Source organism: Sorex araneus, chromosome 4, assembly GCF_027595985.1.
Source record: "Sorex araneus isolate mSorAra2 chromosome 4, mSorAra2.pri, whole genome shotgun sequence".
Classification (NCBI taxonomy): Eukaryota; Metazoa; Chordata; class Mammalia; order Eulipotyphla; family Soricidae; genus Sorex; species Sorex araneus.
The window spans coordinates 45,798,749-45,826,584 of record NC_073305.1 but is presented as its reverse complement, the minus strand read 5'-3'; the positions used below and the strand labels follow the sequence as shown (position 1 = coordinate 45,826,584).

Here is a 27,836-nt window from a genome sequence, read left to right as displayed (position 1 = left end):
TGTCTTGACTCTGTACTCAGGAGTGACTCCTGGTAGTACTTATAGGACCATGTGTGGTGCCAGAGGTTTGAACTGGAATTTGAACGATACAAGGCAAACTCCATCACCTCTATCTCTGACTCCTGGTGATGGTTCTTAATTAATTTAATTTTTATTTTTTTTAAACCAAGCCCGGCTGTGCTCAGGGCTTACTCCTGGCTCTGTGCTCAGGGATCACTCCTGCAGGACTCAGGGGACTTCATGTGTTTCTGGGATCAAACCCGGGTCAGCCACATGCATGACAAATGCCCTGCCCAGTATGCCTCCAGCCCCCTTTGGTGGCTCTTGAATTTGACCCTGGCTGGCTCTGCTGCAGGCCTCCTGATGCTCACTGAGCATATTGTGACTGAGACTGTTCCTCTCAGCCCCAGAAAATACTTTGTTTTCTCCACTGAGGTCTCATTAGCCTTGATCAGAGTGCCAGGAGTAAGTGTTCAGGGTCTGCTCTCAGCTCTGTTGCCGTCACCCACACCGCCTCTCGTGTTGCAATGGAGAAGCTGGGAGTTTCTTCCTGCCTAAAACCCAAGAGTCCATGGAGTGAGACTATGACAGAAATCTATTTTCGTGGCTGGAGCAATAGCACAGCGGGTAGGGCGTTTGCCTTGCACGCAGCCGACCCGGGTTCGATTCCCAGCATCCATATGGTCCCCCCAAGCATCACCGGGAGTGATTCCTAAGTGCAGAACCAGGAGTGACCCCTGTGCATTGCCGGGTGTGACCAAAAAATAGAAAAAAAAAAAAAAGAAATCTGTTTTCGAGGAATTGCCCATGCTGGGCTTCCTGCTAAGTCTGGATCTCTGTGGACATGAGGGCCTGTCTACACCGAGTCCGTTCCAACCTCTCCCCTGGTCAATGAGTGTCCTTGCTGGTCCCTGTTCTCCATTGAGCCCCAGCTAGTTTTAGGTGATCATGATTTTGGTCAGTTCTGTTACATGCGAAGGGTAATCTATGGGGCACCACAAAGGCTCTGGATGGCCACCATTCCTGGTCCTACCTCACTTCCTACCTTCTGTCACTGAAGGACAGACCCCATAAACTTCAGGCACACTACCAGCTTGTTCTTTTTTTTTTTTTTCTTTTTGGGTCACAGAGATGCACAGGGGTTACTCCTGGCTCATGCACTTAGGAATTACTCCTGGCGGTTCTCGGGGGACCATATGGGATGCTGGGAATCAAACCGGGGTTGACTGCGTGCAAGGCAAATGCTCTACCCTCTGTGCTATCGTTCCAGCCCCCACCAGCTTGTACTTGGCTGGTGGTGGCCATGCTGCTCCCCCTTGGTCCCTGAGCCCCGAGGGGTGGTCTCTTTAGAGGTGGCACTCCAGCAGTGCAGTCTCTCATTTGCTCCTGGGTTTTCAGTAGAAGACACTCTCATCTAGCCTAAAATCTCCATTATGGTTCATTCTTAGATGGTGGTCACTGATGTGTATAACCATCGATTCCACAAAATTTTCCAAATGGATGAAGGTTTAAACCACATCATGCCTCGGGATGACATCTTTGTGTGAGTATTTAGCAGCTTCTGTGCAGGGTCAAAGGAAACGTGATAAAGGCCCCACCCTACTAGGTGCTGGACAGGAGTTCTGGTAGTGTTTTGTTTGTTTGGGGGCCACACCTGGCCACAAGTAACTGCAGCTTCTTTCTCCTTGCTTGCTGAGGCCTGCTGCTGAGTGTGTTCTTTTGTGATCGATACAGGTATGAAGTCTGCAGCACCTCCACTGATGGTACAGAGTACATCACACTTCCAATCTACTTCAGGGAGAGGAAGTCCAGGCCTCCGAGTACATCCTCAGTAGCAGTGCTTTATGGACAGCCACTGCTGGTTTCCGTCCCCAAGCACAAACTAACCGTCGATTCTTTGTACCAGGCTGTCTGTGAGCGTATCAGGTCAGTCCCAGGAATGTGATTTGCTTATTACAAAAATCAAGACCAGGGACCAAAGATTTGACTCAAAGTGGTGACCCACTGTGCTTGAAGCCTGAGTTGATCCCTGGCACTGCTAGGGAATTGCCTTCCATTGCCCCCAGTCCCTCTGTATGTGACCCAGGTAGCCCTGAGCATGTGGCCCACACACCGAATCTTCATCAGGCCCAATACTTGTTGTGGGAGACCCTTCCACCCCCACAAGGGTTCTGGAGATTGAACTCAGGGCTTCAGATGTGCAAGGCCTCAAATGTGCTCAACCACTGAGATAATTCCTGCTTCTAATTTGACCTGGAATTTCTCCATGTTTTTTTGTTTCCCACCACTTTTATTTTGGTGGTTACCTGTTAATGCAAACTGGGGTCCTGTACAGCTGAGCCAAATAGTCTGATATCCCCTTTTGCAGCAAACAAACAAAAAACCAACCCCAAAACAAACAGACCCAAGAAGAGTAATGACTTCTCTTGCTGAGTGCCCTTGTTCATTCCTAGTCTGTAAACTAGGGATCTCTGTTAAATCCCTAGTTTCTCCTAGAAATGCAGTTGTTGTGGGCTAATTCAAAGGGACAGAATGTATACTTTACTTCTAAGAATTCCAGGTGTGCTTCCCTCCCAACCCTCCTCTCCAAAAAAAGAAAAACCAAGCAGTCATGTAATCATAAACACACTTCAGCCCCTGGGAGGACCATGACCAGTACTGTTAGGATGGGATAGTCTCATCTGGTAAGCACTATGACAATTTAACCCTTTCCTTCCATATCACATCTGTCACATCTGCTGATAAATAGTCTGCTTTAGATAGTCTAGTATTGGAGCTGGAGCAATAGTACAGTGGGTAGGGTGTTTGCCTTGCACACGGCTGTCCTGAGTTCGATTCCCAGCATCCCATATGGTCCTCTGAGCACCGGCAGGGGTGATTCCCGAGAATCTGAGTGCAGAGCCAGGAGTAACCCCTGTACATTGCCGAGTGTGACCCAAAAAGCAAAGAAAAAAAAAATAGTCTAGTACTTTGTGGCTTTGTTGATTGGTTCACACCCAGTGGTGCTTAGGGGCTACTCCTGGCTTACAGCTTTGGTTGTTCCTGGTGGCTCGCTAGTGACATTATATGGTGTTGGGGATTGAACCTGGGCCGCCTGCATGCAAAGTATGTGCTCAGATTCATTGAGCTACCTGGGGGATATGTTTTTCTAAATGATGGTGCCACATGCTAGACTTTTAAGAATCTTTAGTAGCTTTATAGATATCTTTTAGGTTCTGAACTTTCAGTTTCTTTTCTTTATTGGGGAGGTGTCTGGACCACATGCTCAATGGGCTTTTCAAGGTTTCCAAGTATGTGTTTACCTGAAACTGAGCTGGGATTTGCCACATGCCTTTTACCTCTTGTACTATCTCTTCAGCCTCTTTCACTTTCTAGAAATGTTGAGTCATCATATGAGTTTATAACACTTTGAGGTATAAAATTGCTTTGTGAGTCTGGTCATGTGATCTTATGGAATGTTTCTCCCTCTGAGTAGGGTCAATGTTACAACTAATGTTTTTTTCCCTCCTTGTTTTCAAGCCGCTATATAAAACAGCCTTTGCCTGATGAGTCTGGCAGCTCGCCCTTGGAGCCCGGGTCCTGCAATGGCTCCAGGGGCAGCTGTGAAGGTGAGCGCGCGCCACGCTGTGGGCTGTGAGTGACCAAATCCCTCCTGACCTCCCTCTTCTTCCAAAGGTGGTGTACAGGTGGGAGAGGGGGGCTCTGAGGCTGGGTGGGGGCTCTGCCCAGAGAGTTGACCTGGGAGCTCTGATGGCACCACTCCAGCAGTCCCCGTTGCCCAGCTTTCCCTCCCACCCTCCTTTGGTTTCTCTTAGAATATCCTTGGACGTGTAGGCTGAGTTCTACCTCAGATAGACAGACTTGAAGGATAGAACATGCCCAGGGTTGGGGGGAGAGTCACAACTTGATTCTGATCTGCTGGCATTGCACTGTGGCTGCTGATTCACTTCCTTCATGGTCTGGCTTCTGTTGGCTCAGCTGTTAGCTTGGCCCTTAACCTATCACAGGTGTCAGCCAGTCAGAGTGCAGAACTTTTCTCTGGGGACTTCATGTCTGTATACCCAGGAAATAGGTGATGTCTCCCTCTCTCCAGCTCCTGCTGTGGGAGAGAAGAGTCAGTCCAAAAAGTAGGAAGAAGGAGTTGGAGGGCTGGAGCGATAGCACAGCGGATAGGGCGTTTGCCTTGCATGCGGCTGACCCGGGTTCAATTCCCAGCATCCCATACGGTCTCCTGAGCACCGCCAGGAGTAATTCCTGAGTGCATGAGCCTAGAGTAACCCCTGTGCATCGCCGGGTGTGATCCAAAAAGCAAAAAAGAAGAAGGGGTAGGAGAGAGTACAGGGAGTAAGGTATGTGCCTTGTACGCAGCCTACCCGACTTGATCCTGGTTTCACATACCATAACTCAAGCACAGAGATCCAGGAAGAAGTTCTTGAGTGCTACTGGTTGTGGCCCTCAAACAAAAACAAAAGACTTCAGAGGGTTGGGGAGATGACTCAGAGAGGTAGTGGGCATGCTGGCATATGAGTGGCCTGTGTTAGATCCCAGCACTGCAAAGCCAGCGTCTGGGACAGCCCCCAAGCAGTGCTCCAGGAATTGTTCTTGAACCCCTCCTGATATGGTTCAAAAATCCAATTAAAAGAAAAAAGGGCAGGAAGGAGAGCTGGATCGATAGTACAGTAGAAAGGGAGCTTGCCTTGCAGATAGCTGACCTGGGTTCCATCTCCAGCACCCCACATGGTCTTCCCGAGCACCATCAGGAGTGATCTCTCCCCCTGACAAACACGGCAATGAGATAGGTTGTTGCAGGAAACCCAGAGCCCTTGTCTTTCTCGTTGATGAGGTTCACCCACCAGTCCCCTACCTGGTAGTTGTCTCTTAATTCTGTTATGTCTGTGACCCCTTTTTTGTTTGTATGTTTTGTGTTGGGGTGTGTTAATGCTTTACCCTCTGTCCTATCTATCCAGCCCCCTTCATGGATATTTTTGTAGCATCATTAGAAACCAGGTTTCTACAAACATTTGGGAACTTTGTCTTTTGACAGTGCCAGTATGGGGGGATGGGGACCCCAAATAGGGCCTCTCATGTGGTTCTTGGGGGACCTGATGGTTGCTCCTCAGGCTACTCTGCCGGCTGTGTTGGAGGGTCAGTGCCAGGGCTGGATATACATAGCGCTGCTGTATGGGGCTTCTAGGCCGCACCTGGTGGTGCTCCTAATGCCATGTGGTGCCCGGGATGAAACCTGGGTTGGGCACTTGCCCAGCCTAACCCTAATGTTATCTTTTTGGTCCCACCATGTTTCTAAACTGCCTCCCTGTGATCTCTGGGAGCTCAGCGATCTCAGATGGGAAGAAAGGAGGACACTGCTGTGTCCAGATGCAGCGTGGCGCATGCGCCTTTGGTGATGGCTTGCTAGAGGGACAAGCAGCCTGTTCTCATTCAGAAAGTTGACATTAATACATTATATTTAGAAACGAGTTTTGGGGTTGGATAGATAATACAGGGGTAAAGCACTGAAGTACATACGGCTGAACTTATGTACATGTGGAACTACCCATATGTAGTCCCTTGAGCCCCCAGGGGTGATCCCTGAGCACTGTTGGTTGTGGCCCCAAACTAAAAAACAAACAAAAAAAGACTTTCAAGAGTTTTTGTTTGTTTCTCTTATTGCGGGGGGGGGGGGGGGCATGTGTCGTGCACACCATTCTCTGCTCAGGGTTCACTCCTGGCAGTGCTCTGGGGACCGTATGGAATTGCTCAGAATTGAAGCTGGGTCGACAGGTGTCCTACCGCTGTAGTATCTCCAGTCCCTGAAGTACAGGTTTTAACATGGAGATCATGGCAAATCACATACATGTTATTCTTAACCTGTGTGCCAGGAGAAGATGAAGAAGAAATGGAGCATCAGGAAGAAGGTAAAGAGCAGCTGTCTGAGACGGAAGGCAGTGGCGAGGAGGAGCTGGGAAATGACCAGGGTGAGACTACCCAGAAGGTCCGAGACCAGCGCTGTCCCAGGAGGCTTTTTACCTTCAGCCTTGTGAACTCCTACGGAACAGCTGACATCAATTCACTGGCAACAGATGGAAAACTACTTAAACTCAACTGTAAGCACTTTCCCTGGCCCTTCCACCCCGGCTGTTAGGGATCTAATCCTCTTTTGCAATCCTTGCCCATAATAACCACTTCCTTAGATTTGGTCATCTCTGTGCTGCTCCAGAAACAAAGCGCATGTGATCCTTGGCTTCAGGTTCCTTAAGGATTCTGAGACCTGATCCCCCCAACTGCCATATACCCCACAGCCCTTGCATCCAGATTTTCTCTGCTGTCCTTGATGACGTCAGAGGAAAGCAAGCCCCCTATCCACTCCCTTCAGCATCCTTTGTTCAAAGTTAATGACAGTTCGGTGGCCCTGCTCATAAGGCGGCATTGCCCTAACTCATCTGGCTAATGGAAGTAAATGCATTTCTGTTGTGCGCAAACACACTCAGGTGGGGCTGGAGAGTGCCTTGAGTGCTGCTGACCTGGATTTGATCCCTAGCACCCCCTATATTCCCTTGAGCACAGCCAGGAATGGCCCAGAATAAATGCACAGCAAGAAATGTGCCTCTTAGTTGTGAATTTTGTTGGCTGCTTGTCTCATGGTTCCGTATACTGAGACTTTGCTGTGCAGGGTAGATGGGGGAGCCCCACAGGGTGCTGTGAATCAGGAGCAGGACTGAATAGTAACGGCAGTGGCACAGGCTGGAGAAATACCCCTAGTGTCTTTTTTTTTTGCTTTTTGGGTCACACCTGGCATTGCACAGGGGTTCCTCCTGGCTCTGCACTCAGGAATTACTCCTGGCGGTGCTCAGGGGACCCTATGGGATGCTGAGAATTGAACCCGGGTCAGCCGCATGCAAGGCAAACGCCCTCCCCGCTGTACTATCTCTCCAGCCCCACCCCTAGTGTCTTTTAGCTGAATCCATCCTTTATTGGAGAAGAATATCTCCTAAGGGGCCAGAGTGATAGCACAGCATAGCATTTGCCTTATACATGTTCAACCTGGGTTTGATCCCTGGTATTCCATATGGTCCCTTGAGCACCACCAGGAATAATTCCTGAGTGCAGAGCCAGGAGTAACCTTGGAGCATCACTGGGTGTGATCCAAAAAGCAAAAAAAGAAAAAGAAAAAAAAAGAATATCTGCTAAATTTCCTTGATCTACTTCACTTTCTTTCTTTCTTTCTTTTTTTTTTGGGAGGGGGGTCACACCCAGCAATGCACAGGGGTAATACTGCTGGCTCTGCACTCAGGAATGACTCCTAGTGGTGCTTGGGGACCATATGGGATGCTGAGAATCAAACCCACATCGGCTGCGTGCAAGGCAAACACCCTATTCATTGTGCTATTGTTCCAGCCCCTACTTCACTTTGTTTTGTTTTTACTTTTGACCCTTTCACAGAGATCACTCTTTTTTTTTTTTTTTTTTGCTTTTCGGGTCACACTGGTGTTGCACAGGGGTTACTCCTGGCTCATACACTCAGGAATTACTCCTGGCGGTGCTCAGGGGGACTATATGGGATGCTGGGAATTGAACCCAGGTTGGCCGTGTGCAAGGCAAACTCCCTACCCGTTGTGCTATAACCCAGCCCCAGAGATCACTCCTGACTGTGCTCAGGGAACCATATGGTAAACCGGGGTCAGCTGGGGCAGGAGAGATAGCACAGTATGTCAGGTACTTGCCTTGCATGAGACTGAGTTGAGTTCGATCCCTGGCATCCATATGCCCCCAACCCCAACCCCCTCCCACATATCCCACAACCCATCCCACCCCGAGTGTCACCGTGATTGATTCTTGAGTACATCACTGGGAGTGGCCTAAAAGCTAAAGTGTAAATAAACTGGGGTCAGTGCATGCAAGTCAAGGACCTTAACCTCTGTGCTATCTTTCTTTTTTTTTTTTTTGCTTTTTTGGGTCACACCCAGCAGTGCACAGGGGTCAATCCTGACTCTGCACTCAAGAATTACTCCTGGTGATGCTGGGGGACCATACGGGATGCTGGGAATCAAACCCGTGTCGGCCGCGTCCAAGGCAAACGCCCTACCCACTGTGGTATGGCTCTAGCCCCAACTTTATTGAGATTTAACAGTGTCCCCACCAGGTTCCCTGCAGCTCTGCCTGCAGTGCAGCTTTCTTCTCTAGTGCAGCGTCAGTGCTGAGCATTTGCGGGCATCTTCCCAGTACCTGCTCCACACCTGGGGCCTCCCTTCTCTCTCCGCCTGTCCCAGGCTGTGGCCTAGGAAATGCCTTCCAGGGCAACAGGGACAGTGGAGGCATCACTTTGTTTCATGTCAGTTGTCAGGTCGTCTTGCGTTTTAAGGCAGGAGCTAATTTTGTTCTTGACCTCTGCATGCAGTAGTTGTATGGTCAGTGTTGCCCTCCGGTGGAGAAAATCCTTGCCAGCAAGGCCTGGGGCTGGACATTGCTCTTGGCACTGCCTGTGCATGGGGACACAGGTGTTAGGGGCATCTGACTGTGCTCCTTTTCTTGTCACCTCTTTTGTTGCCATTAAGTGGTGAGTGATACTTGTCCTTCTCCACAGCTCGATCCACACTGGCCATTGATTGGGACAGTGAGACCCGAAGCATTTACTATGATGAGCAAGAGTCCGAGGTAGGTCACCTGAAAGTCTGTTTTTTGGGGGACCACACTTGGTGGTGCTCAGTGGTTACTCCTGGCTCTGCATTCAGGAATTATTCCTGGAAATCCTTAGGGAACCATATGGTCTGCTGGGGATTGAATCCAGGTCTGTCTCCATGCAAGGCCAGTGCCCTACCCACTGTACTATCACTCCAGCCCCACAATGGGATTCTTGGTCATTGGAGTGAGTGAGCGCACTTCTGCTCTGGCTGTTGTAAGGTCACGCTTGCTGTTGTAAGGAGAGTAGAGTGGGTAGGGCGCTTGCCTTGCACACAGGTGACCCATGTTCAATCCTTGGCATTCCATATGGTCCCCAGAGCCCGCCAGGAGTGCAACAGAGCCAGGAAGGAGTAAGCCCTGAGCACTGCTGGGGTGCGTCGTCCCTCCAATACCCTAAACAAAAGAATAAAAAATTGTTGAAGACGTTGTGGGTTTCTGTTGAGAGGCTCCAGTAAACCCAGTGTGTTCCAGGTGTGAGAGATGGTGAGGCTGTTCCTTGGCCTGGTGAGATCTTGCTTCCTCAGCAGAATTTTGTTCCTTTGTGCCTCACAGGCCTATGAGAAGCACGTGAGCATGTTGCAGCCGCAGAAGAAGAAGAAGATGGCCGTGGCGCTCAGAGATTGCATCGAGCTCTTCACCACGATGGAGACCCTTGGAGAACATGACCCCTGGTATACAACTCCCACTCGGCACAGTCTCCAGACCCAGACTCTTGGATCTGCCAGGGCCCTCTATGCACACTTGGATGGGGCACTTCCGTTATTTCCCAGCCCTACAGCACAGGTTTTTCTGTGTGAATTGTTTCTTCCAGCCTAGGACAGTCATTGCCCTGCTTTGGAAGGTGGCTCTACCCCAGCACTGTTGCCTCAACGGCCACAGCGGGGTTGTTTGCCTGTCCCAGGTTGTCCGGGCTCTTGCTTCCCCACTAAGTGAAACGTTCTCTTTGCAGGTACTGTCCCAACTGTAAGAAGCATCAGCAGGCCACAAAGAAGTTTGATCTGTGGTCCTTGCCCAAGATACTGGTGGTCCACCTCAAACGTTTCTCCTACAACAGATACTGGAGAGATAAACTTGACACTGTTGTGGAGTTCCCAGTCAGGTGCGCCCTTTTCAGTGTTATTCAGAAGATCAGAAAACAGGCTGCATATCTCGGCACTGACTGGCATGAGATTCACCCGCCAGGCTGTTCTATATTAGTATGTGTGTTGCTGGGCTCTGGAAGGCCCGGCCGTGGCTCACTTCACCTCCTCATCCTCTGCATCTGGAGGAAAGAGTCTCTAATAGGAGCACTTCCACCTCCGCTTCCCCTGTGCCATCTGCTGAACTGGGATTTCTGTTGTTAGCTTCTGGGAGCTGGAGCTAAGTGGAGCGGGACGGGAATAGAGCTGCCCCGCCCGCCTGGGGCAAGGCAGCCAGAGGCATCTTTGCGGTCCACGTGTACCTGGGTTTTATTCCTCAGATGGGACTGGAACTGGCTATTTTCACAGGTCCCAGTGTTCCAAGTGTCGCTCACACTCAGAAAGTCCACAGATTAGGGCTGCTCCACATAGTGTGGATTCTGAGCAGCTTCCGGGTGGAGGTTGGGTAGATGAAAAGATGCCTATCAGTGGAGGAGTTAGTGGGGGCATTTTGGGAAAATTCTTTTACTTTTCTGAAGCTTGAAAATTTTGAAACAGTGGGCTAAAGGGCAGAGGGGGCGCATGCCTGGCAGGTGGGAGGCCCTGAGTCTAATCACTGGCACCCGATGGCCCGCCCTTGCCTCTGAGAAATGCTGGGGTGGCCCTGGGGGCCACAAGCACTGAGGTGCCAGCTCAAGCTGGCTCTGCTAGTTGAGAACAGGTGGGAGGTCTCGTGCCCTAATTGTGGCCCCTGTTTCAAAGTTTTTTTGGCTTTTTGGGTCACACCCGGCGATTACTCCTGGTTCATGCATTCAGGAATTACTCCTGACGATGCTCGAGGGACCATATGGGAAGCTGGGAATTGAACCCGGATCGGCCTCATACAAGGCAAACACCCTACCTGATGTGCTATCGCTCCAGCCCCCGCTGTTGAAAAGTTTTATAAAAAGCAAGAAGCATTCTGGAACCTGTCCTGGTATTTAGCTTGTTTCCGTGGCAAGCTAAATTTGGTTTCTCTGTAGTTGATGCAGACCTCTTGTCTGTTCCCTGGGGCCTTTTTCACCATTTGATCTGCAGTTGGTGGCTTCTCTTTCCTCATCTCACCCCACCCGTCATGGTCCCTTCATTCCTTTTCCACGCTTTCATTCCTTCCCTGTTTAGCATGTCCATCAAGGGGTTGCTGACTTCTTTTCTGGCTTCTTTCTCTGAGTGTTAATGGATTTTTGTGTTTTGTGCTCAGAGGTCTGAACATGTCCGAGTTTGTCTGTGACCGATCAGCAAGACCATATGTGTATGACCTCATCGCCGTGTCCAATCATTATGGAGCCATGGGGGTTGGCCACTGTAAGTACTGGTGCCTGTGCCCCTCTTTTTGAGCAGGGAGGGGTCCTCCTAAGCTGCTGAGGAGTCCAGGGGGAGGGCCCCATCAGTATTTCCTGACCTGCCAGGCCAGCAATTCGCGCAAAGGTGAGAGAGTGTCTTGCCGCTGCCAGGCGCTGGGGATGGCTTCATGGGCCCTTTTCTCTGTTGCTGCTCCTCCATTCTTACTTAATTTTGATTTTCATATTCTTTCTCCAACAAGCCCACCTCTGGGAGTTAAAGCAAATTATATTAGGGTTAGGATATATCCCTTTGTTCATAACCCTGAGAAATTAGTCACAGCATTGATATCTCCTTGGTGGATGAGTACACAGCCATTACAGAAGAAAATGAATAGTATGTTCTTGATAGAGCCAGTGGAAACACTGCATGGCTGTCCTGTTACATGGGTGACATCATAACGGTGGCAACACATCCTTTGAATGCAAGAGATTCTGCTTCAGCCCCCAGCACTGCATGGTTCCCCTGGGTACAGAGCCAGAGTAACCCCCAAACAGACACAAAAAATGGAATAAATATTCATGGATCGGGAACTTGAAAAGAGATGTCAAAATATTATTTTACTTTTTAAAATGTTATTCTCTATTTCACTCACTTGTTAGGGGCAGCTTTATTTTTGTAATGAGAAGATCTAGTACCTTTTGGTAACCTGTTGATGGGAAAGTATTTGTGATAAGGTGAATGGCTTTCTGTTGTGTCTGCACTGTTACTGCACCCCATATTGGCAAGAGATGATGGTCTAATAGATACCTTCCACTTACAGGAGACTGCCCTTGGCCCCAGTCTTCTCTGTTTTGGTGAATTTTTTTCTGTGGGCCAGTAGCCCGCTCTCCCATCCTGTGTCCTGCCTCTGTGGAAGGCTGCTCGACCCTGCCTTCTCTGCAGTCAGTCATCACCAGAAGATGAAAATGGGATGAGCTTCCCTCTCAGTCAGACTGCTCACAGCCCCCCTCAATTTCTTATTGGTTGTAACTTTATCATGTGGTTACTTCTAATTGTAGAAAAAGTTGGGAAACAAAAATTGTGATAGAAAATTGAAGCTGTAGTGAAGTGGCAGTTTTATCACGTCATATCCTACAACACTTTTTGTAATCAAAAAGTTAATTTTGATACATGTTCATGAGTACTGGTCATGTGTATGTATTTTTACCCACTATTTAGCACCTAAACAGATCAACAAGTTCTTTAGCCTCTGATGCTTCAGTTTTCTCATCCATCATACCAGTCTGGTTTTGTAAGGGCCCGTCTTGGTTCCGTAGATGGAGCTTCAGGAGTGAAAGCCAAGATTGCTACTGCTGTTATGCCAAGTACAGAACGTAGGAACAGGCTCTGGATACCTCCAATATCTCTTCCTGTCTTCCACGCCACCACTTTATTCTAAAGGCACTGCGTTAGTGAGGAATGAATGGGAAACAATTGCCTAGTATCCCAGAACAGTTTGAGAGAAGAAGCCAATTGTCCCTTATAGTCTGGGTAGAGCAGAAAGTGAGCATGGCTAGCAATGCTGTTGTTGTAAGCAGTGTAAAGTCAAGACCAGAAATGCTGGCTGTGGGGAATGCTTGAACCATTGTAAGGAATTGTTCCTCAGCCACAAACTCAGAGTTGAGAAGAAGATAAATGTAAGACTTCTTATCTCTTAGCTCTGCATACTCAACTTTCCAAGAGTCCCTTGGTACCAAGATTACATGCATAGACTCCAGAAGCAGCAAAAGACAGGAGTAGCCATTCGCCTGGACCAAGTGGGAGAGTTTTACTTAGTGTGTTCCAGAGTGTTTTGCTTGAATCTTAAAATACCCTCTCCTTATGGAGCTACTCGCTCTGCGTTACTGCCCAAAGTTACCCTGAAGAGTGATTCTCTATTTCTTCTTTTTAGGATTAGTTTTCCAAAATTATAGGGTAATTTTTTGTTTTGATTTGGGGCCATACCTAGCAGTGCACAGAATTTAGTCCTGGCTCTGAGCTCCTGGCAGGCTCGGGGAACCATTCAGGGTGCAGAAAATTGAACCTGGATTGACTGCATGCAAGGCAAATGCCCTATCGACTGTAGACTTGTTCTGGCCTGAAATTGCAGTTTAAATTCATCGTAGCTTATAAATCTGTTCTTCCTCCCTGTCCCCTCCTCCTTAGAGCCTTTCTGAGAAGGAATAGAGGAGTTGTCTTTTGGTTCTTGGTGAAGTTTATAATTTTTAATTTCAGGGGCCAGAGAGATGGTACAGGCTGTAGGGTGCTTGCCTTGTACATGGCTAACCTGGGTTCAGTCCCTGCACCCCAGTCTCTGAGCACTGCTAGTAGTGATCCTGACTATAGAGCCAGGAGTTAGCCCTGAGCATTGCTGCTGGGTGTGACCCAAAAACTGTAACAACAGCAACAAAAATTTTAAGTTCAGAGCCTTTGCTTTATTCCATATTTGGGACTTTTCTTTTTTTTTTTTTTTTTTTGCTTTTTGGGTCACACCCAGCGATGCTCAGGGGTTACTCCTGGCTTTGCACTCAGGAATTACTCCTGGCAGAGCTTGGGGGACCATATGGGATGCCGGGGATTGAACCCGGGTCGGCCTCGTGCAAGGCAAACGCCCTACCCGCTGTGCTATCGCTCCGGCCCCTTTTTTTTTTTTTTTTTTTTTTTAATTTTTGGAGGGATTGTTGTCTAGCAAATTGGCCAAATCAGTTCTCTAGAGAGATTGCTAGTATATTTTTCTGTTGGTTTGGCAGACACTGCTTATGCGAAGAACAAACTGAATGGGAAATGGTATTATTTTGATGATAGCAACGTGTCCTTGGCCTCTGAGGATCAGATAGTGGTAAGTAGGCCCTGATACCTAATCCTTTCCCTTCCTTTTATGAATTAGAGCTGGGACACTTTCCCACCAGCCATCTTGATAGGGCAGTGGGAGTTGGGTGCTGTGTGGGGAGAGATAGCTTCTGTTCCTTACAGGCCGACCTCCTCCCTTCCCTGTGGCTGGATGTCACAGGCACCTGCCTTTCTCCTGTCTCTGGACAGGGCCAGCAGGAGCCAACCTAAGGAAAGGGTGACCCCTGTGCATGGTTCATGTATGGGGCGCAGTGGCAGATCCCTGCAAGTTGTGGATGTGAGATTTTAGAGAAACGCTGTCAAGGTTTTCAGGGTGGGGGCTGGGGGGTGATGGGAGGGAACCTGGGGACACTGGTGCTGGGAAATGTGCACTGGTGGATGGATGGGTGTTGGAATACTGTATGACTGAAATCCAATCATGAACACCGTTGTAAGGGTCTAGCTCACAGTGATTCAATAAAAAAGTTAAAAAAATAAAAAGGCACTCTAAAGCATAAAAAAAAAGTTTCCCAACCCGTGAATGGACATTTCTCCTTTTTATTTGTTTTAGACAAAAGCTGCTTATGTGCTGTTTTACCAGCGTCGAGATGATGAATTTTATAAGACTCCTTCACATACAAGTTTTCCTGGACCTTCTGACGGAGGGATGAGGCCCAGCGGCTCGCAGCAGGGCATGGGGGATGACGAGGCATGCAGCATGGACACCAACTGATATGGCCTCCGTTGCCCACGCACCAGGGGCGTCCCCAGGAGAACATCTTTGACACTGGAGACTGTAGTGCTCAGTCTAAAAACCAGATGAGAAAATTCCCTTTTACGAGTGGAAGAAAAAAATACCCTGTTTGCTCAGAAGGGTTAATTATTTTTCTTTTAAAATAGGTGGTGAAAAAGTTCTGTAAAACCTATGGAGCTGTGGAAGGGGGTTGGGAGTGGGGGGCATTGATATAGTATGTCTGATGGATTCCAAAGAACAGAGAAACACACTGTAATCAAGAATGGGACGGCAAGGAGACCCAGCTCTCTGCTGCTGCCTGCCTGGATTTCTCATTCTGGTACTGGCTGCTGGACACCCCAGTAGTCTGCCAGCATAAACCAAGCCTCGAGTAAACTACATGTTGTCCCCCTTTCCCTTGCTGTGCACTGAGCCAGGTTTCGACTCTCCAGCCTCTTTTTCTTTGGGTGCCATCCCCTGTAGTACCCCTGGGCTTAAGGGTGTTGCGGGGGGCGGGACCTGAGTCCTCAGTGCTGTGGCGGGAGCAGGCCGTCTCTGACCCCTCCCTTTCCTCGGATTCATAAATTTCTCCCCTCCAATGAAATGGGCCTACTTAAGAGGTGGGGTCTCCTCAGCCTAGACACTGTCACGTGCCCTTCCATCTTTGGACTGCGGCCGGGAACACGACACGGGACTTGCATTCCCACCCGGGCGCCCAGCCGCCGCGCCCGGCGCCCCCGCCTCTGGTTTCCGCGTTTCGCGTGGGAATGGGAATGTGTTCGGCTGGCGGAGAGCCCCAGTTACTGGGAGACCAGCGGCCCCTTCCCCTGCTGTCCCCGGCCACGCCGCCTTCCCATGCGGGGGCGGGGGGGGGAAGGAGGGGGGACGCGTGTGTGTGTGTGTGTGTGTGTGTGTGTGTGTGTGTGTGTGTGTGTGTGTGTGTGTGGCGGGGAGAGGGGGGGGCCTCGCTTTCTCCAGCCCCTGCCGGGTCAAGGGTGAAGCCTCCCGTGTCCTGACCTTTAACCTGAGCCGCGGGGGGCCGCGCAGCTGACCCACAAGCGCGGGCTGTGACCGCAGGGACAGCGACCGTTGGCGGTGGCGGGGTGAGGACCGAGCCAGAGACTTGTGGGCCGGGGGCTGCGGGCTAGGGGGTCCCCGGGCGGGGGGCGGGGGCGACCAGCCTAGGTCGCACTGTCCTCCCTCGTGCTCGTACTGGCGCGGATCGAACTCGCCGGGCGCCTCCGCCTCTCCCTCTCCTGCCCCGCGCCTTTCCGCCGCGTTACGTAACGGAGCCGCGGTCGCTTTCAGGGGCGATGTCTGAGAAGCTGCGAAGATGCAGGAAGGAGCTGACGGCGGCCATTGACCGGGCCTTCGAAGGGGTCAGTCAGCCCCTGGAGTGCGCGGGGCCCCGGCAGGGGCAGGGGCTGGAGCCTGACGCGGTTCCGCTCCCCTTCCCGCTGCCCGCGCAACGGCTGCTCTGCAGGAGGCACCCGCCGGGGCCCCCCTGCGCCTCAGAGAACGAGAGCCCCGCCTTTGCGTCCAGCCATGCCCCGCTGCACGCAAAGCCCCAAGCCCTGTGCCCCCCAAGGAAGCCGCTGAGCAGCAAGGAGAACGTGTTGGTGCACTCCTCTGTCCTGACGCCCGAGAGGCAGTTTTGGAGAGCCCCAGGCGATGGGGAGAACTGGAGGAAAGACAGCCTAAGGTGATTTAATGTGGGTAGCTTGAGGAACCCCTTTCTGAAGTGGGCAGAGTCCGTGACACTCCCAGCCTCCCCTTGGGAGCACTGAAGACTTGAAGAATTTGGTCCCTATCAAGAAACTAAGTACTCAGGTGACCTGGGTCGACTGCAGGCCACTGTATTGTCTAACCAGCCCTAGGAGCAAAAATCTCTATTTTCTTCGCTGGGGGTGGTGTGTCAAGAGAACACCTGGCAGTGTTCAGGGATCACTCCTGGCTAGACTCAGGGTCTCGGTGATAGGTGGTACCGGGGATCAAACCAGGTCAGCCACATGCAAGAAGCATGTCTTCCCCCTCTGTTATCGATGTTTGGCCCAGAAACAAAGATCTTTATCCTAGTGTCACTTGCCACATTGGGGAGAGGACCAGTGGAAGTCTGTGTCCACTTCTGGTGGCTTTGTTTCTGTGCCCCTCCTCTACCCATCACTCTTCAGATTATCCCTGGGTTATGGGCTCAGATCTTGTGCAGGCACCTTGCTTGGGACAGGGATGAGTATAGAATGAAGTTTAATATGATTGTAGTGTGGACACACTTGAGTGTGCTCTGAATCACCAATGGTGCTGCCTTTTCTCTGCTGCTCCCCTGGCAAGCACGTGAAGTCCATGTAATGAACACTACCAGTATTTTCATGCACAGTCTGTCAACATCACTAATCAAGCATTTCTGTTAGTTCCCTCATCACACCTTCATTGACAATTTAGTGACTAGTAGTTTTATAGTTAGATGATCTAAAACTGGGCAGGAGTGATAGTATAGTTGGGAACACACTTGCTTATACATAGCCAATCTAGGTTCAATCCTTGTCACCATCTATGGCCCCTTAATCCCTGCCAGGAGTGAGCCCTGAGGACCATCCAGGTATGGGCCCAAAACAAAAGAAAAGTATGATCTAAAACTGAATTTCCTTCCAATATTTGTTTGAAAGAAGATCTAATTTTCCACCTTTTTCTTTTTGTGTGTGTGTGGGGGGGGGGGGCTGCAGAAAAGACATGGATAAAGATTTGAAGGTTGACTCAAATATGCCCCTCAGCAGTTCTAGCCAAGAAGTCACGAAGGATCTGCTTGATATGATCGGTGAGTACAGAGCCACCTCTGGGAGGACAAGCCCTTCAGTCACTCCCTGTCACCAAGGGTCCTAGATGACAAAACCACTCTTCTTTCTCATCCATTTTCTGTAGATTGTTTTGCTGTTGACAGGGGCTGTGTGCTGGGAGAGCAGGGTGCACTGGCACATCTCCAGGCCATTTTATAAATGATTCATTATAAATCCCCGGTGGCAAACCCCAGGTGGTGCAGGACGTGGTGATTCATTTTGAAGAGAAGATGGACGTAGGCAAAAAGGAGAGTGGAGGGGAGGAAGGTGCAGAAAGATAGGGGGTAAAGAGTCTTGTTTTGGGCCACACCTGGTGAAGCTCGGGATGCTCCTGGCTCTGCACTCAGGGGTCATTCCTGGCAGTGTTTAGGGGACCATATAGGATGGCTGGGATCAAACCTGGGTCGGCTGTGTGCGAGGCAAGGACCCTGACCTCTGTGCCATCTCTTCGGCTCCTTATTTTTCTTTCAATCTTACTTTACCAGGAGCCAGGTAGAGAACTTGCTTTGCACATGACCCATCTGGGTTCAATGCCTGACACCCCATATGGTCCTCTGAACTCACGAGGAGTGATACCTGAGCTTAGAGCCAAGAGTCAGCCCTGAGCACCTCTGGGTGTGGCCCAAAAACCAAAAATTAAAATAAGATTTTGCCAGAAAGGGAGTGCAAGGATAAGGGACTTGCATACAGCTGACCCAGGTTATCCTCAGCACCACATACGGTCCTCTCGTACAGCCAGGAGTGATACCTGGATGCAGAGCCAGGAGTAAGCCCTGAGCACTGCCGGGTATGACTCTAAACAAACAAAACAAAAAAAATAAAATAATGTAAGGCCCAGACCTCCTCGATAACTCCACTGTCCAGAGCTAGCCACTGTTAACTCGATAGTTTATGTATGTGTATAAGCTTCACAGCCTCTAATTTCTTTCTCTTTTTGGGTATTTGGGCCACACCCAGCAGTTCTGGGGTGCTGTACCTAGCTCAGTGCTTGAGGGTTGTGCTTGGGGACCAGGCGAAGCCAGGGCATGGAGCCTGGCCTCCTGCATGGGGAGCATGTGCTCGTGCCAACTGAGTTCTCTCTCCTATCCACGGTCTCTTCTTTTTTTTGGTTTCATTTATTTATTTATTTATTTATTTATTTTGCTTTTTGGGTCACACCCGGCCATGCACAGGGGTTACTCCTGGCTCTGCACTCAGGAATTACTCATGGTGGTGCTTGGGGGACCAGAGAGATGCTGGGAATTGAACCTGGGTCGGCCGCGTGTAAGGCAAACGCCCTACCTGCTGTGCTATCGCTCTAGCCTCTGTTTCATTTTAAAATTTTGTTTTGGAGCCACACCCAGCAGTGCTCAGGGCTTACTCCTGGCTCTGTGCTCATTTTCAAATAACTCCTCTTCAGCAGACAGACAGCAATTAGTTAAGACCTTGAGCACTGCTTAGAGTTATTGGCTGTGAAAGGTCTCCAAATTTTGTGGGATGCAGAGGAGGCCTGGTAAAGGGATGGCCTTGGCTACAGAGCAGACTCCTGCCAGGTCCCAGTGCTGGCAGCATTTTATTAGCCTGAAGGCCCATTGTTTACATACTTTGTCTTGTCATCTTTGCAGGTCTCAGGGAGTTTCTTAAAATCCAGGGCAAGCAAGTGTGTGTCAATGCCCTTCCACTTCTACTTTCCTTAGAGATAGGGGCTTGATAAGTTCTGAGGTCTGAATGCAGGGCATCACACTTTGGTCACCTGGTGTGCCCAGTGGCAGGATTGCCCACTTTGTGCCATCCCAGAGAAAAGACTCCCTTTGTGCCATTTTTTGGGGGGGGATAAAATTGTATTTTGGCTTTGGGCCACACTTGACTGTGCTCAGGCCTTACTCCTGACTCTGCACTCAGGGATCATTCCTGGTGAGCTTAGGGGACCATATGGGGTAGAGGAATCAAACTCGGGTTGGCTGTGTGCGTGGGAGGTGCCCTACACACTGTGATATCTCTCTGGTCTCTGTGCCTTTTTTTTGGGGGGGGGGGGTCACACCTGGCAATGCACAGGAGTTACTCCTGGCTCTGCACTCAGGAACTACCCCTGGCGGTGCTCAGGGGACCATATGGGATGTTGGGAATCGAACCCGGGTCAGCTGCGTGCAAGGCAAACGCCCTACCCACTGTGCTATTGCTCCAGCCCCCCGTTTGTGCCTTTTTAACTTATACCAAAATGTCTTCTGAATCTCTCACTGGGGCTGTAAGGTGAATGTTCTTATTTTTAAGACCATACAAGTATCCGAACTATTGAAGAACTGGCTGGGAAACTTGAATTTGAAAACGAGTTAAACCGTGCGTGTGGCCGCTGCGAAGACTCTCCCTTCAAGGAGGAGGCATGGGCGCTGCTGGTGGACGAGAGTCCGCAGAAGATCTCAGAGCTGCAGCCGGGTGGCCTCAAGCGGGCCTTTGACGATCACAATATTGTGGAGACTGTGCTGGACTTGGAAGAGGACTACAATCTGATGGCCCCTTTTAAGTACCAAATTGAGTAAGGGCTGTGGGCTCAGCTGGGGTTCCTGGCCACAGTGTGGCTGGGCCTCTGTAAATAAATGGTTGGGGGGTTGTTGCAAAGGGTTGGCATGAGCTGAATTCTCCCCCTTTTCACTTCCAGTTGAGGCCCCTTTGTAACCAAGGGACCAGTTTGTTTATTCTGCCATTTTGAAATGTTTCTTAATGTTGATATATTTTTCATTTGATATCTTGAATGTGTTTTTTTTGGGGGGTTGTATTTTTTTTTTATGTTGATTATACCCAGGCCCAAGGCCGATGTGCATTGTGGGCTTCTACTGTCGTTGGTGTTCTTTTCCATGGGCCTCTGGAAAGTGCTAGGGCCACATCCAGGGTGGGCTTTGTGTACCACCCAGTGCCATGCCAGTGTAGCCCTGCCGCGCACTCTGCCCCATGCTTCCTCTACACATGTCTCCTTTTCCCTGGAGATCCTGGGCCCCAGGTGGTTCCCAGAGCAGTGACCCTGCTGCGGTAAGGTGGGGAGTCAGTGGGTCAGGCCCTGCCCGTCTGAGGTCAGCACAATGGCAGCAGAGGCCTAGGGGCCCTGGTGCCCCTGCGCTCCTTCAGGAAACCCTCTAGGACAGCAGGCAATGATTGACAGCTTCCTGGAATGGGCATGGGGGTGAGGACAGCGCTGCAAGGGCTGCTCGTAGAACCCGGGGCCATTTCCAGGCCCATGACCCCAGTGGAGTCAGTGAGACACTTCACCTGTGGTCTGGAGATTCTTGGCTCATTAGTCAGATGGAACTTCAACGTGTCTCACACTGGGACTCACTGCCCAGCCTTAGCTGGTGGGATCCTCCTCTTGGCTCACCAGAAAGTCCCCCAGACCACCTCATGTTCAGTCCTGACCGAGTCAGGCCCCTCCACCAGCACCCAGTTTCCCAGCCCTGAGCCGGACAGCTAGGAGCCTGGAGAAGCCGCCCTGGCTCCCAGCTCCCCCATGCTGGGAAGGTTGTTCAGATGGAGAATTGGCTATAAAAGAACAGAATAAGAGAATGCCAAGTGATGTCATTCGTGTGTGAACAGAGAAAAAAAAACTAAATAAAGGTGGACATTTGGACTCTTCAGCCAGTGGTCCGTACGAAAGGGAGAAAGCAGCCATGTGTGTAGGAAGGTAGAGCCAGACTCAGTGGGGAGCCTGATGTGGCTTCTAAGCACGATGATTTTCAGTAACGCACACCCCAGACCTCTCACTGCTATTCCAGTGTTGCTGCAGTCAAAAGTGCCCCTCAGGGTCTCCCAGCCCTCTAGCAGTGTGACCTGCAGTGAGTCAGGCTTAGTGGTGCATTTCCAAGGGCTGGAGTCATCCTCTGGGGATGCATAGACATGCTAAGCCTGTCATCTGCATGTGCATGTGCCCTGATGGGCTGCGGCAGGCTGGCACTTCCCACAGTAGCATTTGTCTCATTGAGAATATCCTCGACTTGGGGATATTCTACTTCCCTGACCAGTATTCATGATGTCAAAGAGGGTGCTGGTTTGATAGCTGTGAGTAACGGTTTCGGTTTCTGGTTCACCACATGGTCCCCCAAGCCAGGGGCACTGCCACGTGTGTCCCCCCACCCAAACAAAACTTTCAAGGTCAAGAACAGGAAAGTCTCAAAGTGGGGGCTGGGAGTGCTCACAGTGCAGTATGGAAGCCTCAGGTCCATATAAGAAGAGTAGGAGATCAATGGGAAAAGGCTGCAGTTTAGGAAACATTAGCTTATTTTTGTTTCTTTTTTTTGGGGGGTCACACCCAACAGTGCTCATGGCAAGAGCCCTACCCACTGTACTATTTCTCTGCCCCCTTTGTTTTTCAGTTTTAACAAAGATGCCACAATTATATGAGATTCTTAAAATTGTTGATTGAGGGGCCAGAGCAGCACTAGTTCAGCAGGTAGTGTGCTTGCCCTGCATGTGGCCAACCCCGTTTCGATCACTGGCATCCCATATGGTTCCCTGAACACTGTCAGGAGTGATTTCTGAGTTCAGAGCCAGGAATAATTCCAGGTTTGGCCCAAAAATCAAAACAAAAAAGGGTTGATTCTAAGTTTATGAAAATGTGTGTGTATCTATGCAAAAAGTTATTAGGAGGCAAGAGAGGTTTTAAGTTTTGGGTTTTTCTTTTTTTCCTAATTTATCTATAGAGCTAAGTATAACTTCTAGAGGAAGAATAATTTAGGCCCAGAGCAATGGCTGAGAGCACCCTATTACCAGCCTACTGTCACTAGGTCAAATCCCTGGTGTCCCCACACTCCTGGCAGTTCTGCTGTCTGTCATCCCAGCACTACAAGTGATTTTTGGCTTCAGTTTTTGTAACTCTAAAGGGTTATCGCCCCAGCAAGCCTTGTAGCTAAAAAACATGTCCAAGTGGCCATAGCCCGGAAGTGCAACACTTGGCTAGTACATGTGACCTCTGTGGTGAATATTACTGTACCAGGTGAGCCTCAGCTAAATAGTACAACTCTCAGCGAGTAAGTGCAAGTTCTGCAGCTAAGAGTGCAAACCTCAGAACACATGCGGCATCAGGAGGGGTTGGCCGCATGCCAGGCAAATAGCTAAATTCCTGTACCCTCTCTGGTTCAGAAATTAGTTTTTAATAGGAGCCACCATGGCACTGCATAGGAGGCGGGAGCATGCAGGACTGGTGATTAAACTCAGGGTCTTGCACATGCTAAGCAACCTAATCAGATGTTTTGAGGAGTGACACCCAGTGTGCTCCAAGATTACTCCTGGCTTTGCTCTTGCTCAGGAGACCATATGGGGTGCCAGGGATTAAACCCAGGGTAGCTGCTTAAAAGCCCCTAAAATTGTTTGATTTTTATTTTTTGGTTTGTGGCCACACCCAAGGCTTGCTCAGGGCTTGCTCTTGCTCTTGGGTCTGCCCTCGGGGATCATTCCTGGCGGGCTGGGGTTAGGTGGGGGGGGTCATATAGGGAACTGGGGATCAAATCCAGGACAACTGTGCTTCTGTACCAGCTGTACTGTCACTCCACCCAAGTTATATATATGTATTTTTTTGGGGGGTGGTGTTTGGGCCACATCCAGCCTTGCTCAGGGATTACTCCTGGCTGTGCACTCATGAATCATTCCTGTAAGTGCTCAGGGGATCATATGGGATGACGAGGATCAACCTGGTTGGCCGTGTGCAGGGCAAGAGCCCTAATCCACTGTACTCTGTCTCCAGCCCCTCAAGTTGTTTTTCAGAACACTCATCTCCAGGCCCAGGAATGACTCATTGCTAGTCTGCCTTGTAGACATGAGTTCCCAAGTTTGAATCCAGGCACCGCCCACCTGTCTGAGTATGATCCCAGTAGCACTGCCATTGGGGATCTCCAGCACAGCACATGTGTGAGCTCCGTTGCATTGCAACCAAGTGTGCGTGAGCAGCACAGCTGAAGCATGTGACCCTGATGAGCACATGTGTGCGATCCCTAGTCAGCACGACAAAGCAACAAAAACAAAAGGAGGAGAGAAATCCATGTTTATTGGGTATCCCTCACTTGCTAAGCAGACTTCAGCCACACTTGGGGCCAGGAAGAGAAGTCCACAGGTGCTGAGTCTTACTGAAGGATCATCTGGCACCAGCAGTTCCTGGTCTCTCAGATTCGGTTCATCTGAAGGTCTTTGCAAAGGGAACTGCAAGGAATTGGAAGCTTGCTCCCACCTTCCAAGATCGAAATCAGGAGGATTTGTTTTTCTCCCTAAGCTTGGGTTAGAGGTGGTGGGGAGGAGAGTTCAGGCACTCGCTGTCTAGAGGACAGGTTTAGGCCTGCATCAGCAGAACTGGTAAGTGAGAATTCAGATTTACCACAGGTAATTCATCCTGAAAGCTCTGGGGGAGGAAGAGTTTTCCTCATTATGAAGACATCGGTTTAATAAAGCAGGCAAGTTGTGAGCCTCTGGCATGCAAACCAATACTGAGAATTACCAGGAGGGCTAATTGTCATTTGTCTGTGACATCTGCTCCTGTCTCTTCTTCCCCTGACTTTTTGAGGCACCCTAGGGAGACCTCCCCTTCTCCTGCCTTGGCACAGCCAACTGATGAGTGCTCATTGGCCCAAGGCAGGGGCTTGGAGAGAGTCTCCAAGGGTTTTGCTGGAGGGCAAACACAGGCTCTGAACATTTATTTAATAAACCTTCCTTAGGTTTGCAGGGAGCTGGGAGCAGGGACTTCTTGGGGAGACGTGGATAGTCATAATTTAGAAATTAAAAATGTTTTACGTCATTTGGTTCTCTCCCCCGCAGTTCATCTTGGCAAGCCAAACAATCACTGAATTGTTTCCGTGGAAACACCAAACTGCAGTTTGGATTAGCAGAATCAAAATAGAAACAAGGCTGCTTCAAGAATAAATAGGAGCTTTGGAACCTGCGAGTGGCACCACAATTTCGAGCCACAGCACAAGGCATGTGAGAAGCTGGGCTCATCTAGCCCTGTAAGGAGAGGGTTGCAGGTCCCCAGATGCATCTTATCTGTGTTGATGCCTAAGCCGCTAGAAACCAGCTGTGTGCAGACTGAGACAGTAATACCACATAAGGCAGGAGCAAGTCTGCAAAACCCCTGGGAAAGGCTTAGGGGGCAGGAGGGAAAGACAGGAAGAGGGACAGGAAGAAGATGGGCCAATGGCTGAGTGGGGATCCTACCAAGAGCAGAGCCACCACTGAGGCTCCTAGAGCAAGGTGACAGTTCTCTTAAAAGACCAGTTTGAGGTTCAGTGATGACGAGGTGGAAGCATGACCCCACCCCATCTCTGTCCACCCAGGGATGTTCTCCACATTTTTGCACGTTGCTCTGTGGATCTAGGTCTAATCTGAGTTCTTTCCAAGTGAGTGCTGGGAGCACTTTTGGTTAGTTCCTCTGTACTCTTTGCTCCAGCTGGCACATTGGAGTATTGGGGCCTACCTCAACTTTCTGAGCCTCCTGTCCCCTCACTAGGGGAAGAGGAGAGCCACTGGCCCTGCTTCCTTGGTGTTCTCCTAGACCCTACATTTTTAGTCTCTGGGAAGACACCAAGATGTGCAGGAGCCTGGGAAGGAGAGACAACGTGGGCCCTGTGGCCCTCACCTTCACACCCAGGAATGTGGTGGTAGGACAGCAGCATTGATAGCCTCTAGCTACTGGAGGTGTGATCAAGGAGTTGCCAATGAGGCTTAATTCAGGCCAGTTTCCTCCCTCTGAGTGGTCAGGCCAGGGCTCACCTTGGGCGGAAGTGGTACCTTCTAGGAGGCACAGGACAGTTCCTCTGACAGTGAAGGCCAGTGCAGGCATGTGAGCAAAGGGAGGCCGTGTGCCTGAGTGCAGGTGACTATTGAAAAGGCCATCAAAAAAGAAAAGTGAAAAAAAAAAAAAAAGAAATGGCCATCATCCCGACAAGCTGAACTTCTGCAACTGGCTTTCTCCCCAGATTATGTGGGAGACATTAATATTTTAGGTTCCAACTAAATATTTATAGCGGAAACAAAGTTTTACTCAGGAAGTCTAACTTGACAATGGGTTCCAACCCTGGTGAGGAAGAACTCTCTGTCCTCGACCAGCTGGAAAATGTCTGATTTGATGAGTTTTGGCCTAAGGCCCAGCATGAAAGAAATTTTCAAAACTGCTCAAACTTTGGAAGAAGCAGCTCTTGTTTTAAGGGCAGAAAGGTGGCGTTTTCTGAGCATGTGAAGAAGGGTGGTGAGAGCTGGCTTGGAAGAGCAGAGTGAACATCCCATAGGAAGTCCCTCATCGGGGACCCTTTGGAGTTACTAGAGAAAAATATATAGAAAAGGGAAATTGCAAAGTGGGTGCTAGAGAGAGCTGATTTTCAGGACAGATCTGTAGAGTTGATTGAAGTAAGGCAATTCCTGTTGTCAACTGAAATTTTTTAAATTTAGGCACCATCATTTACAAAGCTTAAGTTTAGGGCATTTGATGTTCCAGTTCCATCAATAAGCTTTTATTAAGTGTCAGACACAACTCCTAGGTACTAAGGTGACAACAGGAACAAGGCTGAGCTGATGACCTTGCTTCCTGAGTTTAATATTTTGCTGGGCAAAGTATCTGAAAGTATTTACCATTAATGCAAAGTTTCAGAGGGAACTGTAGGAGAAAATAACCGCAGGGTGATGGGTGGCGTAGAGCATGCTCCTTCAGGACTGGAGTCAGAAAAGCCTCTGTAGGGGATGGATTACTCTAGTTTTGGGCCACTTCAGGCATGCTCATGGTTTACCTCTTGCTCTAAGCTCAGTAGTCACTCCTGACAGGGCTGGGTGCGAGGGCGGTGATGGTATATGGGTGCCAGGGATTGAACCCAGGTTAGCTGCATTCAAAGCAAGTGCTTTACCACTCTACTCTGTCTCTGTCTCTCTCTGTGGCCCCCGTAGGGGACAGTTTAAATTGAGACTCGAATGTCAGACAATTAGATGCTACAATTGGCTTCTTGTCCTTCCTCAGACTAGTGGGAGTCATGTCAGAGGGAGGTCCCCCAGGTGGCTCTCTGGGCCCTCAGCCCATAGATATCCCCTCCACCACCACCACATCCGCCCCTGTGGAGCCACATTCATATCTATCAGCATCTAAAGAGCCAAAAGCAGCGTGTGCTCCCGGGACGTGCCTGGGCTGTGTCACGCTCACCAAATCTGGCAGGAACACAGTAGTTTAAAAAAAAAGTCTTAGAAATAAAATAAGAAACAGAATATTCTTTTCCTGATATATGCCAGAGATAGTCAGTGTAATTTTAATTAACCTAGCTTTGTTAATGTACTGTTCATTCTCCAAAAACACCAACTCATGGGACACTGAGTCACTCTGACCTTTGACTTGTTACACAGAATGAAATAGTACAGGATTTCATAACTCGCAGCAGAATCAAAGAGTGGGGGGTCCTGCGCTGGCCTTTCAATGTTAGTGTCCTCAGAGAAGGCCACGGTCATAAATACTGATGGAATTTTCTCAAGGTCTAACTTTGAATTAAAATGGTCAAATATTAAACTTTTCAACTTGGAATAATAAAATAGTTTGAGTGCTTACTCTGGCAACACATAAACTAAAATTAGATAGCAGGGGCCAGAGAGATAATACAATGGACAGGGTTTCTACCTTGAGTGTAGCCTGCTAGGTTTAATCCCCAGCATCCATTTGGTTCCCAAGCCCTACCAGTAGTGATCCCTGAATGCAAAGCCAGGGACAAGACCTAAGAATTGCCAGGTATGTCCCCGACCCCCAAAAAAGGAATGATATAGAGTTTAATATGCCTAGCATGGCTTCTGTGTCAAGGAGGACACAGATCTATGAAGCAGTTTACATTTATACATACTATATAAATACATACATATATAAATATATACATATATAAATACATATATGTATATAATTTTTTTTGCTGCAGGAGATTGAACCTAGGACTTCACACAAAATAGGTGCTCCACATCCACAGCCCCAAAGCGTTCATATATTTATGTGATAAATTATATATTACTATAATATATAATAAGTTATGTAAGTATATACTATAAGTATATACTATAATTATATACATTATGTAATATATTAGTCATAAATAAAAGATAATGGAGAAAGACAACTACAGGATAATTTCATTTATATATGGAATATGTAGAAATATAAAAGCAAACCTTAGTAAACTCTTAGGTTCAGAGCACAGAACTGAGGTTTCCAGAGAGAGAGGATGTCTGTTGGATTGTGCTTGATGTTACTGGTAACTTTGGTGATGGGTGTGGTTTTGATAATATACATTTGAAGAGGTTAAATTTGTACTCCTGGGGCTGGAGCTATAGCACAGTGGGTAG

General features: G+C 49.3%; 2 protein-coding genes across 3 annotated transcripts in view; both read left to right on the top strand.

Moving 5' to 3' along the window:
* USP4 (ubiquitin specific peptidase 4) overlaps positions 1-15,116 on the top strand; it is a 38,910-nt gene extending 23,794 nt beyond the window's left edge. The window contains 10 exon segments of the mRNA XM_004615253.2: positions 1,449-1,543; positions 1,735-1,926; positions 3,520-3,608; positions 5,880-6,104; positions 8,582-8,652; positions 9,232-9,350; positions 9,629-9,778; positions 11,038-11,141; positions 13,889-13,977; positions 14,539-15,116. Of these exon segments, the coding sequence (XP_004615310.2) occupies positions 1,449-1,543; positions 1,735-1,926; positions 3,520-3,608; positions 5,880-6,104; positions 8,582-8,652; positions 9,232-9,350; positions 9,629-9,778; positions 11,038-11,141; positions 13,889-13,977; positions 14,539-14,700 (1,296 nt within the window). The 3' untranslated portion in view covers positions 14,701-15,116.
* Positions 15,117-15,690: 574 nt separating this feature from the next.
* C4H3orf62 (chromosome 4 C3orf62 homolog) lies at positions 15,691-21,700 on the top strand. 2 transcript variants are annotated; one of them, XM_055136231.1, is made up of 4 exons: positions 15,691-15,803; positions 16,009-16,402; positions 17,421-17,512; positions 19,782-21,700. In XM_055136231.1, exons 2-4 carry the CDS (start codon positions 16,014-16,016, stop codon positions 20,045-20,047), a joined length of 747 nt encoding a protein of 248 aa, XP_054992206.1. In that variant the 5' UTR covers positions 15,691-15,803; positions 16,009-16,013; the 3' UTR covers positions 20,048-21,700. The 2 variants fall into 2 exon arrangements, with proteins under 2 accessions (XP_054992206.1, XP_012789682.2); XM_012934228.2 differs by lacking the exon at positions 15,691-15,803 and having other exon boundaries at positions 15,829-16,402.
* The last annotated feature ends 6,136 nt before the right edge of the window (positions 21,701-27,836 follow it).

Bases quoted from the DNA above. Each gene is read 5' to 3' on its own strand.
- C4H3orf62 (XM_055136231.1), top strand. From the start codon at position 16,014: ATGTCTGAGAAGCTGCGAAGATGCAGGAAGGAGCTGACGGCGGCCATT. The intron at 16,403-17,420 runs GTGATTTAATGT...GGGGGGCTGCAG, and splicing joins TGGAGGAAAGACAGCCTAAG to AAAAGACATGGATAAAGATT. The intron at 17,513-19,781 runs GTGAGTACAGAG...CTTATTTTTAAG, and splicing joins GGATCTGCTTGATATGATCG to ACCATACAAGTATCCGAACT.